Source organism: Sorex araneus, chromosome 4 (genome assembly GCF_027595985.1).
Source record: "Sorex araneus isolate mSorAra2 chromosome 4, mSorAra2.pri, whole genome shotgun sequence".
Lineage (NCBI taxonomy): Eukaryota > Metazoa > Chordata > Mammalia > Eulipotyphla > Soricidae > Sorex > Sorex araneus.
In genome coordinates, this window is record NC_073305.1 from 205,949,374 (window position 1) to 205,962,614 (window position 13,241).

Here is a 13,241-nt window from a genome sequence, read left to right on the forward strand (position 1 = left end):
GGTGTAGAAACTTGGATTCACCGAAACCCCAGCTTCCCGCCACCCCCACCGCACCTCCCACCCCCTCTGGGAAGGGAAATGTAATTTCCCCATTTTAGCAAGGGGTAGTGAGGAGAAAAAACTGAGTGAATTGCGAAGCTGAAAGTACAAGCAGGACGGAAAGTGAAACCCGGTGCAGCCCCCAATATAAGACTCCCCCTGCCCGGGAGATGGCTGACCCAGGAGCCCAGCCTCGCCATGGGCCAGAAGGCAGGAGACCTTGGCTGGCGTGAGTCTAAGGGCTGGGGGTGGGGGGCTGAGGGATGGGGTTTGAACAAGAGGGGCAGGGCGGGGAGAGCTTGGCAGGGATGCCTGGGGGCTAAGCACGGAGGAACCTCCGTTTGGCCAAAACCGAGGGGCTGGAAGGAGGGACCTAGACACCGGTGGTGGGCTCGAGATGCTCAAAACTCCGTTATTTGTGAATCACGACACCCGAGAAACAAGAGCGAGGAGGTGGGCTCCAGGGCTGGGAGCTGGGGACGGCGGGCAGGAGCAGAGCAGGGACCGGGCAGCGGGGCCGGGCGGTGTGGCCAGCAGAGGAGGGAAGAAGCCACGCCGGGATGGGGGACGGGCTGCGGGGCAGTTTGATGAAGACATGGGGCAGGCAGGTCGGCGAGGAGCTTGGAGAGAGCGGACAGGCTCGGCGGAGAAGGTGGGCTGCTCTCCAAGAAGGAGGGGGGAGTAACGGGGGGGGGGCTGACTTGCAGTGTGGCGCCTGGCAGGAGGACCCGCCTGCAGTGGGGATAGAATGACACAGAGGTGGGAACCAGAGGAGCAAATAGCAGGGCCAAGAGGACGAGGACCGCATCCAGAGGCCCCGGGAGCCGGGTGCAAAGGAGCCAGGGGAGGGCCCCGGGGCTCCATGGCCCCAGCGGGGAGTGGAGGATGGTTAGGGGATGGGTCGCCCAGTTGGGTGGACAACATTGACCATGCTAGGGCTACCCACTCTGCCCCAGCAGGGCCACCCCACTGAGCTGCTCTAAGTCTCCTGGTGGGGAGAGAGAGGACCCCACCTACCCTCTCTGGAGGCTGGGGAGCACCGGAAGGAGCCAGAGCTCCCCTTTCCATAGGACACCCCAGGGAGAGCAAAGCCCAAAGCCGAGAGGCACCGGGAGCACCTGAATAGACTCAGGCTCGGTTTTGTCTCGTGTTTAACCCCCCTGACAGCCACGGCTCCTCTCTGGAGAACCTTGGGGCCAAGAAACAGAGGTCAGGGTGGGGAAAACGCTTTCGGGAATCAGCCCGGCCCACCCGCCCCGCACCCCGTTCTGCAGGCGCCCCCGAGGCACAGAGACAGGCAGGGACTTCATCGAGGGAATGAAGACACAGCTGAGAGGAGACACAGAGGTTCCAGCACGCCCCCTAGGCCCTCCTCCCCCCCAGGCACCCCCTCTTTCTTCCGTACTGCAAAGTGACACCCCCACCCGTCTCCACGGAGGCTGGTCCAATCTGTCCTCACGCGCTTGACCAGAGGCTGCAGCACGACCTGCATGGCTGAGCTCAAGGAATTCTCGGAGGAGGGTGGCGGCGGGGGGCCGGGGGCCACTGACCCCGAGGCGAGCTCCCTCAGGCTGGGAAGCCGGTCCTGGTTTCCTCATCTTGGGGCTCTGGCACCTTGGACAAGTCAGCGTCACTGAGCCTGACGGTCCTCAGGGAGAAACCATCCCCCTGCCTCCCCGCCTGCGCCTGGTTAAAGCAGCTTGCTCACAGACGGGGTACCTTGGTTAAGGGGGTCAGGAGGAGGTGTCTGAAGGCTGCTTCGGAGCCGGGCCTGCCGCCCAGGGGGGATGGACTCTCCTTTCACTCCCACAGAGAAGACCCAGCTGCTTCCACATCCTGATGGGTTTGGGTCATGCCCAGGACCTGCTCGCCCTTTGCCTCGGCACTGTGGGCCGGAGCGTTAGTACAGTGGGCAGGGCATTTGTTTTGCTCACAGCTGACCGGGTCCAATCTCTGGCACTCCACATGGTCCCCCAAGCACAGTCTGGAGTAATTCCTGAGTGCAGAGTCAGGAGTCACCCCTGAGCATTGCCGGGTGTGCCCTCTACCCCCACCCCAAACCACCCCTTCACAAAAGGCACGTCTATTCCGCGTGCTCCCGCCTCTAGTCCTCCCTCCCTCCCCCTGTCTCTCCAGGGCTGAGTCTCTTGCTCCTGTCCTTGCTCCTGGCTCGAGCTGGTGTCTGGGGATTCCCGAGGCCCCCAGGGAGGCTGAGCCAGCCGGAGCTGCGGAGAGAGTTCAAGGTCAGCCTGCATCTCGCCAGGAAGCTGCTCTCTGAGGTTCGGGTCCAGGCCCACCGCTTTGTGAGTCTCCAGTGTCCCTGGGGGTGGCTGATCCAGGGACCTGGGGGTCTGGCAATGGTCGATCCCTAATCTCCTCACCCCGCAGGCTGACTCTCACCTACCTGGAGTGAATCTGGACCTCCTGCCCCTAGGAGACCAGCTCCCCAACGTCTCCCTGACCTTCCAGGACTGGTGCAAACTCTCCGTGAGCAGGGGACGGACGGGCAGGGGGTGTCTGGCAGGAAGGCTGGTTCCGGGGGTGGGGGGATGAAAGTGGGCAAGGATTTGGGGAATGCGCTTAGAGATAGAATCTGGGGCAGCTGAGTAAATCATTGGCTATCGAGGTGGGAGAACAAAATTTGAATTGGAAAGAGGTGGCAATGGCAGTGATGGGATTGGGGTGGGGACCCAAATAAAAGAGAGATGCACTAATGTTAGGGACAAGGCAGGTGGGGGATGGGAGAAGGTTGGAGAGTGAAAAGGAAGAGTGGAGGATGGACAAAGGATGGGGACAGTAGTGAGGGTGGGAATGGAAGGAGGCTGGACGGAGTTAGTGATGTCGACTCAAAGATGCCAAGCAGGGGGCCAGAGTGGTAGTGCAAGTGTTAAGGAAGGCACGTGCCTCGCATGCAGCCGACCCAAGCTAAATCCCTGGCATCCCATTTGGTCTCATGAGAACCTCCAGGAGTGATTCTTTGAGTGCAGAGCCTGGACTCACCCCCTAGACATTGCTGGGTGTGGTCCTACTCCCACACCCCAATAAAAAGGAGGCATGAAAAAGCGAGGGAGTGGAATGTGGAACTCAGGATGGGAAGGAGGCTGGAGGCTGGGAGGAAGGAGGTGAAGAGATGGTGAAGGGACGGGATGACCTCCCGGACAGTGATGGGAGGAGACCTGACCTGGGGCTAGAAATGAGGTTGGGAATGAGACAGGACAGAGGCTGGAGACAGTGGAGATGGCAATGGTGATGAGTTGAGGGTTAGGACGGGCAGAGATTTGGGGGTGGAGGGGTATGGGCATTTGGGTGAAGATGAGTCCCCAAGAGAAGGCAGGAGGCCCTCACTGACCCTCCCCAGCCCTTCCCCCACTGTCCACAGGACGCAGATCGGCTCAGCTTCCTCTCCGTGACGCTTCGTCCCTTCCATGCCCTGTTGGAAGGGCTGGTGAGCCAGAGGCCCTGGACCAGCGCAGAAAGGCTGCAGCTGTGGGCTGTGCGCCTGGACCTCCGAGACCTGCAACGGCATCTCCGCTTCCAGGTACCTGTCCACCATCCCTCCTTGGCCCGGGGGCCAGCACACACAACTAAGGCTCCAGAATTCTTTGTTTGGTTTTTTGGGCCACACCCAGCAATGCTCAGGGGTTACTCCTGGCTCTGCACTCAGAATTACTCCTGGTGGTGCTTAGGGGATGCTGGGAATCAAACCCAGGTTGGCCCCGTGCAAGGCAAATGCCCTCCCTGCTGTACTAGGGTGCCTGCCCTGGCTCAAGAACTTCTGCAGGGCATGGTTCTCCCAAGTGGGGGCTCGGAGGGCCAGAGGACCCTCCAGGAGATTCTTGGTTAGTTCCATGTGACGGCCCCAGGTGCTGCACAGACCCTGTGGTGCCTGGGATTACCCAGTCACCCTGGTGATACTCAGGGGACCCCAGGGTCACACTTGGCTGTGCTTGGGAGCCTCTAGGGTACAGCCAGTGATGCTCGGGGGACCCTAGGGTGCCAGGGTTTAATCGGAGTCAGCTGCATGCAATGACGAACCTTAGCCCCAGAACTGTCTCTCTCCCTCCAAAGCTCCTTTTTTTCCCCCTTTGGCTTTTGGGCCACATCTGGCAATGGTCGGATTGCTGGGATGCTAGGAATTGAACCTGGGTCAGTTGCATGCAAAGCAAGAGCCCTCCCCACCGTACTGTCTCTCTGGCCCCAAAATCTCCCTTATTATTTCTTATTGTTTTGGTTTTTGGGTCACACCTGCTGATGCTCAGGGTTTACTTCGGACTCTGTGCTCAAGGGCCATACTGGGCAGGGCTCCGGGGAACAGATGGGTGCTGGGGAATCAAATCCAGGGTTGGTCGCATGCAAGGCAAGAGCCCTCTGCACTGTCCCAGGGCTCTGGCTCCAACAGCGCCTTTTAAAAACATCGTCTGCTTAAAGCTGGGGTGAGTGTGGCTCCGAGTGTGGGTGTGTGCACAGAGCCTGTCTGTGTCCGTGTCCCTTGGACTCTGTCCGCCTTTTCCCGGGGTCTTGGTCGTAGAGAACAGCTCTGAAGCACTGGGGCAGCATCAGGCAGCGCAAAGCTGGCTCTCTGCCTCCCTCCCCGGTATGTCTCAACATTTCACTTTTGGGCGCCAGAGCGATAGTAGGGCGCTTACCAGGAGCCAGCTCTGAGCATCTGAGCCAGGTGCACCCGGCCTCAAAAAAAATGTCACTTTTATATGTTTTGGTGGGTTTTTTTTCCACATCTGGCAGTGCTCAGGGCTTACTCCTGGTTTTGTGCTCAGGGATCATTCCTGACAGTGCTCAGAGGACCAGATAAGGTGATGGAAATCTAACCGTCAGCATGCAAGGGAAGTGCCTCAACTCCCTATACTATCTCTCCAGCCCTGTCCTTCTGAACATCTTAAGGGAAAGAAGGATTTTACCTTTAATGAAAGGAGAATAGAAAATGCAAGCAATGGAAACACTAGCTCTAATTTTTTGAGCCTAAGACAATCCTTACCAGCAGACAGGAACTTCCTGAACTCCCCCCGCCCCCATCCCCTGGGAAATCCTAGATGGGAAAACCGGCTTCGTGTGAATTGTCATCTTGTTCCTTAACTTCCATTTTCTTGAGCCAAACGATGAGGCAGGACACGAGACAGTGACATAATGGAAGTCTCGGTGGGGCTGTCCAGGGAAATCATGGTCTTGTGGTCTCTGAGGTCACTCCGAGCCGGTGGGTGTGACCGGAAGGGAGACTCGCTGGGAGCCCTCGCCGGCTGCTGACTCTTGACCTCTCCCCACAGGCGCTGGCTGCAGGACTCAACCTCCCCGAGGAGGAGAGTGACGCGGAGCAGGGGCTGCCTCCAGGGACTCTGGGCAGCGCCCCCCAGCCCGGGTGGGCCCGGGTGCCCTGGCCCCAGCTCCTGTCCACCTACCAGCTGCTTCACGCCCTGGAACTCATCTTGTCTCGGGCCGTGCGGGACTTGCTGCTGCTCTCCCAGGCTGGAAACCCCGCCCAGAGCCATCTCCTGACCCGGGTGACAGGACTTTATGGCCCCTTCTCGTCGACCGGTGTGCAGTCTGGGCCGGGGGGACAGCCTCCAGCCTGCCGGCGGCACCCCCCTGCCTCCCTCCCCAGCCCCACCCAATAACTTAAGGCCCCGGCAGTTCTTGCCTGGATATTTATTTATTTCCTGATTATTTATTGTTTAAGGAAATGATGGTTTATTTATTGTTGGGGGCTGGCTTGTCCCCCTGGGGCGAGGCTGCCATGCCGGGTGCCTAATAAAGCACTCACGTTGTCTCTCTGTCCCAGTTGCTTTTCAGAGAAGTGCCTGACCCCCAGAGGTCCAGGGGGGCTGGGGTCTCACCCGACACCCCGGGTCTCCATCTGCTCCTAAACTTCCGGGGAGGCCTCCAGACCCACTTTCCTTCCCTCTAGTGGTTACCATGGTAACGGCAGTGAAGGCTGAGCTTGCTGGTCCCTGTTCCATCAACCTCTGCTTACAAAGCTCATAGGCCTTCGTCACCTCTCCCCTCTGGCTAGCTTGGGACATTCCCGCACAGCCCCCTGGGGGCCTGGAGTGGGCACTGGGGGCAGGTAGAGAGCGAGGGGGAGGCTGTGAAGACAACTCCCCTCTGGGTCCTTCTGAGACAGGTGGGGGAAGTGGAGAGAGACAGTCCCCACGGGGGGATGACCAGGCTTCCAGCGTCCATGGTTCCAGCAGGGGCTGGGCTCCGCTCCGTGGCCCCCCCACTCGAGAGCTAGCGGGAGGCTGGAGAGAGTGTGTCCAAGCGGCAGAGGGAGGGCACCGAGGTGGGTCCACTCAGGGCCTGACAGTCACTTGGGCCTGTGTCCAGGGTCTCCGCTCCCATCACTGGGGCTTTGGCTGGCCCAGCCTGGCCTGCAGCTCCTGCATCATGCCCGGGTGTGCCAGGCCGAACCTGCAGAGGGAAGACAGGCCATGGGTGCTGCAGCCTGGGCCCCTGCCCCCTCGGCCCCCGCCCCCGCCCGGTCACAGCCCGGGCCTTACCCCTGTCCCAGCGGCCTCCTCCTCGCGGGCACGGGGGTCCCTTCAGGCCTCGGGGCACTTGGCTGTGGGGGCTCCTCAAGCTGCAGAAGGCTCTGCTGGGGGACAGAGTCCCCCTCCTGCCGTGGGGGGCTGGGAGGTTCCCCCTGCGTCTCCTGGGCAGGGGGCCGGCGGAAAGAGGGCCGGGAGCGGCGCTGGGAGGCGTTGCGGGAGAGCAGAGCCCGGCTCCGGGACACCGACACATCCAGGCGGGATGCGGGGAGCAGGGCCTGAGGGGGAGGCTCAGCGTCTGCGGGGAGGGGGCGGGGGAGGGGGCGCACCCCACTCGCCCAGCCCCCACCCTCCCGGGGCCCTCACCTCAGTCCAGCAGCCGTGAGCTTCATCTCCTTCTGCACAGCCCTCGGCCTCCCCCCGGGGCCCGGGCACGGCCTCTGAGCGCTGCCATGGGCCTTCGTCCTCTTGGACCCCCGCGTCCTCTGGGTCTTGGGGGTCAGCGGCCTCAGCGTGCGCCGTCCAGGTCATCTCCTCGGCCTCCGGGGCTCTTCGTTCGGGGCTCCCTTCCCCCTCCTCCCCTGTGCGTTGCCCCTGCACCCCTGCTGACCCGCCCCCAGTCTCTTTTGCCCTCTGCAGCTGCCCCTGGGCTTCCACGGTCCCCACAGCGCCCCCTATGCCCTCGGCGAGCCCAGCCCTGCCACTCTGTCCTTCTGCCACCAGCTCCCAGGCCTCGAAAGCCTCCTGGTGGCCCCCGCCGGCACCCAGCTCCTCTGAGTCTGTGGGGCTCCCCACCTCTCCCCCTTCGCCTCCCTTCTCTCCCCTAATGTTCAGGGGCCCCTCCCCTCCAGCGGGGTCCTCTCTCCCTTCAGTGGGGTCCTCTCTCCCTTCACCGCCTCCCCAGGGCCCCCGAGCTCCTCCTGGCCCCTCCTCCGGGCCCTCATCCCTTTTCTCCGCAGCCGTCCTCCCCTCCTGGGTCTGGGCGGTCAGTGTCCCTCTGGGCAGAGTGTCCTGGCTGCTCAGGGTCTCCCCCAGTTCCCAGTCTGCCCCCAGGGGCACTTCTGCCTCCCCGGTCTCATCCCTGCTCTCGCTGGCCCCCGCCTCTCCCCAGGGCTGGCCTGGGCCGGCCCCCCACCTCTCACCCTGGTCTTGGTTCTCTGCTGCCGGGACCCCTCCCTTCTCCGCTCTGTACCCCAGGGCCGCTTTCTCCCCGTCCCCTCCAGCCTCTGGGGTCTCTGCGGGCGCAAACCCCAGGCCTCCTTCCCACTCGGTCCCTGGAACCTGGCCCCCAGCAGCCACCTCCGCCTCACCCCCATCTGGGTCTGCCTTGTCCTCCAGGGCACGCCCTCTCTCCAAGTCCCCTGTCCCGGGGTCCCCCCAGACTCCTACCCTGGAGCTGTCAGGCTGGACACATCCCTCCGGCCTCCTTTCTGTCTTCTCTTCGCGCGGGCCCAGACCCCTCCAAAGTGCTCCCTCTCCCTCCTGGGCTTCCTGGACCTGCTCTGGTGCGGCTTGTGGGCCTCGCATCAGCTCAGGGGGCTGGTTTTCAGGGGTCTCGGGAAGCACTGGCTGGTCTGCCCCTGCCTCCTCCTCACTCCTCTCCCCTGGGGGCGTCTCGGGCTGGGCCCCGGGGGCGGCCTCCGCATCAGCCTCACCCTCCGGCTCCCTTGGCTCAGGGCCGTGGGGCGGTGTAGGGTCAGCAGCCCGGGAGCTTCCTCTCTCCTCCTCGGCCCCCTCGGTCTGCACCGCCTCCTCCTCCCCGGCTCCAGCAGCTGTGATCTCTGACTCTCGGGGGCCCTGGGCCCCTTCTCCACCCTCACTGCCCTGGCCTGGTCTGCCGAACCCCTCGCCCACCGCCCTCAGGGCCTGAGCCTCTTCCGCTGCCTCGATTCCCCACGGCTGGCTCGCCTGGTCAGACTGACTCGCCTCGGCCTCTTTCTCCTCCTCCTCCTCCTCCTCCTCCTCCTCCTCCTCCTCCTCCTCCTGATCTCCACCGAGGGCCCCCTCTGAGGCCAGGACGCTCCCCGTGCCCTCGGGGCTCCCTTGCTCTGGGGCTGCCCCGTCATCTCGTTCCCTGACTCCTAGAAAGCCAACTTCCTCCTCGCGTGAGGTTGGGCAGGTCCTCTCTCCTGCTGAGGTGGTCCCAGCCCCCTCCCTGCCTACATTGATCCAGGCCTCCTCCCTGCCCAAGGCTGTACAGGCCTCCTCCCTGCCTGAGGCTGCACAGGCCTCCACTATGCCCGAGGCTGTACAGGTTTCTTCCCTGCTGGAGGTTGTGCAGGCCTCCTCTATGTCTGAGGTTCTCCCGGCCTCCTCCCCACCCGAATCTGTGCAGGCCTCCTCCGGGCCTGCGGCTGTCCAGGCCTCTTCCCCTCCCGAGGTTGTCCTGGTCTCTTCCCCTCCTGAGGCCGCCCTGCCCTTCTCTTCTCCTGAGGCTGTCCCATCCTCCTGCGTGCCCGTTGCTATCCAGATCTCCTCCCTGTCTGAGGAGGTCCCGAGCTCCTCCCTACCTGCTTTTATCCAGCCCTCCTCTGCGCCTGAGATTACACAGGCCTCCTCCCCTCCTGAGGCTAGCCCAGTCTCTTCTTCACCTGAAGTAGCCTCGGCCTCCTCCTCTCCTGAGGTGCTCCCAGCCTCCGCCTCTCCTGAGATGCTCCCAGACTCCTCCTCTCCTGAGGTGCTCCCAGCCTTCCCCTCTCCTGAGGTGCTCCCAGCCTCCTCCTCTCCTGAGATGCTCCCAGCCTCTCCCTCTCCTGAGATGCTCCCAGCCTCCCCCTCTCCTGAGGTGCTCCCAGCCTCCGCCTCTCCTGAGATGTTCCCAGCCTCCTCTTCTCCTGAGATGCTCCCAGCCTCTCCCTCTCCTGAGATGCTCCCAGCCTCCACCTCTCCTGAGATGCTCCCAGCTTCACCCTCTCCTGAGATGCTCCCAGCCTTCTCTCCTGAGATGCTCCCAGCCTCCACCTCTCCTGAAATGCTCCCAGCCTCCACTTCTTCTGAGGTGCTCCCAGCCTTCTCCTCTCCTGAGATGCTCCCAGCCTCTCCCCCTCCGGAGATGCTCCCAGCCTCTCCCTCTCCGGAGATGCTCCCAGCCTCCACCTCTCTTGAGATGCTCCCAGCCTCCCCCTCTCCTGAGATGCTCCCAGCCTTCTCCTCTCCTGAGATGCTCCCAGCCTCCACCTCTCTTGTGGTGCTCTCAGCCTCCACCTCTCCTGAAATGCTCCCAGCCTCCACTTCTTCTGAGGTGCTCCCAGCCTCCCCCTCTCCTGAGGTACTCCCAGCCTCCACCTCTCCTGAGGTGCTCCCAGCCTCCCCCTCTCCTAAGGTGCTCCCAGCCTCTCCCTCTCCTGAGGTAGTCCCTATCTCCTCTCTTCCTGAGGTGGTCCCGGTCTCCTCCTCTCCTGAGGTTGCCCTGCCCTCCTCGCCTCCTGAGCTCGCTCCAGCCTCCTCCCCTGAGGCTGACCTGGCCTCCCGGCTGCCTGAGATGGCCCAGTCCTCACGCTCTGCCCGTGGCTGCCATGCCCCCTGTCTGCCTGCGCTTTGGCCACACCTCACTTCGACTTCTCTCCCCACTCCCCCGGCCCCAAGCACTGGGCTCTCCTCTCCCACCGCCTCCCGGCCTGCCTGCTCCGACTCCGGGCCCTCCCCTGGCACCCTCGGGCTGTCAGCACAGCCTTTCCCCTCAGGCTCCCTGTGCCAGGCCCACTCTGACTCCACCCCTCCAGCCAGCCCTGGCCCTCCTGGCCAGGCCTCTTCCTCCTCCCAGGTTCTGGGTGTCTCTCCTCTCTTCGCTTCCCGCTCCCTAGACACCTGGCTGCTCCCGTCTCGCTCAGCCCCGGACTCGGCCTCAGAATCCTTCAGGACCTCCAAGGGGGCACTCAGCTTCTGGCACCCGGATGCCTTGGCTGCCTCCTGGGCCCCAGTGTCCTGCCTGTCTGCTTGGGCCCCGTGGGACTCGCCTTCTCCCCGGCCCCGGGTCTGTTCTGCAGCGGAATCGCCCTCCTGGCATCTCCCAGGCTCTTCGGGCCCTCCCGGCTCTCCCTCCCCCTGGCTCTGGCTACATCCAAGACCTTCCAGAGCCTCCTGGGCTTCCTCCTCCACAATCTTGCCCCGCTTCCCTGCAGCCGCCTCTCCCGTCCCCTCGCTCCTTCCGGCAGTGGGAACCTCATCTCCCATCAGGTAGGAGATAAAGGTGCTCAGGGAGTCCTAGAAGAGAGAGGGAGAGGGAGTAAAGGCGCAAGAGGAGATCCAGTCTGCTCCCTGGGCACCCGGACAGGTTCTGAGAGGTGGGAAGAAGCCAGAAATTGGAAAGGACCAAGGCGAGGGGAGCGCGAATGTGCTTGGGGAAGGTCGGATTCTAGAAAAGACTGGGCTAGGGGGCTTCCCGGTCCTGGGGAGAGAATCCCAAATGTGAGAAGCTTGAAGCGGGGAAGGGAGGAAAGGTCCCCGGGAGCAGAATGAAAGTCTCCAGGCTTTGCCCCTCTCACCAGCGCCCCCCTCAAGGCCTGATGCAGCCCCGGGAGATGTAGTCGGAGGAAATCCATTCTGTCTCGTCTCCTCCTCCGACGGTGTGTCTGTGTCAACAACGCTGGCGACAAGTGTCCCCACACGCTGAGATAAACCGGTCTTCCCCAGGACCCAACACACTTCCTCTTCCCCTGTCAGTCCTTGACACATACCCTCCCACAGGCCCTACCCACCCGCCCGCCCTACCCACCCCCTGCCGTGCCCACGCCGGCCTCCAGTCCAGGACTGGGAAACACACGCACGCACGGGCATCCCCCTGAGAGCTCAAGTGCACGCTCTGGAGTGAAGGGGTAAGAGCAGAGGCCGGAAGGGAAAGTGGGGAGCAGGAGAGCTCAGAATTGAGGCTGGGGGAAAGGGGTTTTATGTGGCAACTGCAGCTCTAGTGACTCAGGTCTAGTACTCACACCTCAGCCATTTCCGCCGTGACCCCCCCTTCCCCAGCCCCAGCCTCACAGAGGAAGCTGGGGTTTGAGGTTCCTGTTTTGCCTGGGGACAAGGAGTAGGAGTGGGGAGGGGGCTGGTGAGCACACTGGCTGCTCTTTTATGGATCATTAATGCTGCCCCAAGGGGAAGAAGAGGCTGGGTTGGTAGTTCCAAAGCCCATCCCCTCATCTGTGGTTATTGCAAAACCAAACTTGGCTAAACTCTGCATTGAGATCATTCGTGTCTACCTCTTGCCTTCCTGCGAGTTAAGGGCAGTCATCTTGCAAAACGTCTTGAGCCCTGCATGGGGTAGCAGGACTCCAGATTTTCACTGGCTGAAAGATCTAAGTAGCAGATCAAAGTGGGCGTCTTCCACACGGCTGTGTAAAACCTTGAAGGGAGCCTCGAAAATTTGGCTGTCCAAAGGCCATAGGAAAGGACACGATGAAGAAAATTCTGGATGCTGCTTTATCGTCGGAAGGAAGGTAAGAGATCGCTCCTTCTCTGGGATCATGTAGCGTGACCTTTACACCTTCTCCCCCACTTCCCCCCTGGAACCCCTCTTTCTTAATGCTCAGTTAGAGGAACCAGATGAGGTCACACAACCAGAATCTTGAGCCTTTGAATCATTTGAGCCTCAAACCTTTTTTTTTTTTTTTTCCAATGTGGGAGTCCTGCTATTTATTCAGCCGCTGATTAAGCTGACTGGAGCGGCCATGGACGCCTCACCACACCCTTTTGTAGGCAGGAATCCTCTGCCCAGCCAGCATCGGGGCCTCTGGGGCACTACAGCTTCTTGTTAAAGGGGTCTGAAGGTGACCTGTAGGTCAGGCATTGTAGGATCATTGGTTACTTTCCCCTTTTTGCACTACAGTTTTGTTATCTGCACAAGTGGGGCATGTTGTATCCACTACTTCTGTATTATTTTTGGCCCCAGGATATATATATATATATGTATATATATATATATATTTGTTTTTGGGTCACACCCAGTGATGCACAGGGGTCACTCCTGGCTCTGCACTCAGGAATTACCCCTGGCAGTGCTCGGGGGACCATATGGGATGCTGGGAATCGAACCCGGGTCGGCTGTGTGCAAGGTAAACGCCCTACCCGCTGTGCTATCACTCCAGCCCCCGTCCCCAGGATATTTTGGAGAAGATTTTTTTTTTTTTTGAGGAGAGGTTTGGGAGAGGAACATCCAGATTTAGTCATGACATACTCCTGGCTCCGTGCCAGAGAATACTCCTGGTGGGGCTCGGCAATCATATGTGGTGTCAGGGATCAAACTTGGGCTGGTTGCAGGCAAGGCAAGCCATTTACTGTCCCTAATCTATAGCTCTGGTCCTGGATCTCTTAATCTATTGGTGCTGGGCGGGGGACGGTCCCTGGGTGACTTCTATGCGGCGGGGAGGAGAGAAGCTGCAGCCTCGAAGAGAATCTGCCATTTTCTCTATATCCACCTCTGCCACCCAGGGAATGGCTGGGGAAATTTAGGACTAGTAAGAGTCTGCTGTGAGCCTTGCCTCTTGCGGGAAAGGAAAGTCACAGGCTTAGCCAAGACTTCTGGGTTCTTACCTTTTTCTCAGAAAAGAATTTCAGGAGAAAATAAGCTGGAGAGAGTGGGGAAGGGAACGCTCACTTCTCTAGAGTGGATGGGGAGCCTCAGGAAGAGAATTTCAGAAGATAAGCTGGGGAGGGGGCTGGAGCAATAGCACAGCGGGTAGAGTGTTTGCCTTGCATGCCACCGATCCTCCG

General features: G+C 61.2%; 2 protein-coding genes across 2 annotated transcripts; one reads left to right on the top strand and one right to left on the bottom strand.

The window, feature by feature from the left end:
- Nucleotides 1–237: 237 nt before the first annotated feature.
- IL27 (interleukin 27) lies at nucleotides 238–5,666 on the top strand. The gene is made up of 5 exons (XM_004615938.2): nucleotides 238–268; nucleotides 2,176–2,342; nucleotides 2,428–2,526; nucleotides 3,419–3,577; nucleotides 5,319–5,666. Exons 1-5 carry the CDS (start codon nucleotides 238–240, stop codon nucleotides 5,664–5,666), a joined length of 804 nt encoding a protein of 267 aa, XP_004615995.1.
- Nucleotides 5,667–6,116: 450 nt separating this feature from the next.
- APOBR (apolipoprotein B receptor) lies at nucleotides 6,117–11,077 on the bottom strand. Its single transcript, XM_055136791.1, has 7 exons — nucleotides 11,021–11,077; nucleotides 10,154–10,739; nucleotides 8,700–9,073; nucleotides 8,057–8,207; nucleotides 6,903–7,117; nucleotides 6,549–6,814; nucleotides 6,117–6,459 (listed from the first exon to the last, which is right to left on the bottom strand). Exons 1-7 carry the CDS (start codon nucleotides 11,075–11,077, stop codon nucleotides 6,390–6,392), a joined length of 1,719 nt encoding a protein of 572 aa, XP_054992766.1. The 3' UTR covers nucleotides 6,117–6,389.
- Nucleotides 11,078–13,241: the final 2,164 nt, after the last annotated feature.

Coding starts and splice junctions, on each gene's coding strand:
- IL27 (XM_004615938.2), top strand. CDS start 238: ATGGGCCAGAAGGCAGGAGACCTTGGCTGGC. Junction 2,343..2,427: donor GGGTCCAGGCCCACCGCTTT/GTGAGTCTCCAG, acceptor CTCACCCCGCAG/GCTGACTCTCACCTACCTGG. Junction 3,578..5,318: donor AACGGCATCTCCGCTTCCAG/GTACCTGTCCAC, acceptor CTCTCCCCACAG/GCGCTGGCTGCAGGACTCAA.
- APOBR (XM_055136791.1), bottom strand. CDS start 11,077: ATGGATTTCCTCCGACTACATCTCCCGGGGCTGCATCAGGCCTTGAGG. Junction 9,074..10,153: donor CCCGGAGTCGGAGCAGGCAG/GCCGGGAGGCGG, acceptor GTGTAATCTCAG/GCGCAGAGGAGGGCTGGATA. Junction 7,118..8,056: donor GCCCCCTGAGCTGATGCGAG/GCCCACAAGCCG, acceptor GGCAACGCACAG/GGGAGGAGGGGGAAGGGAGC.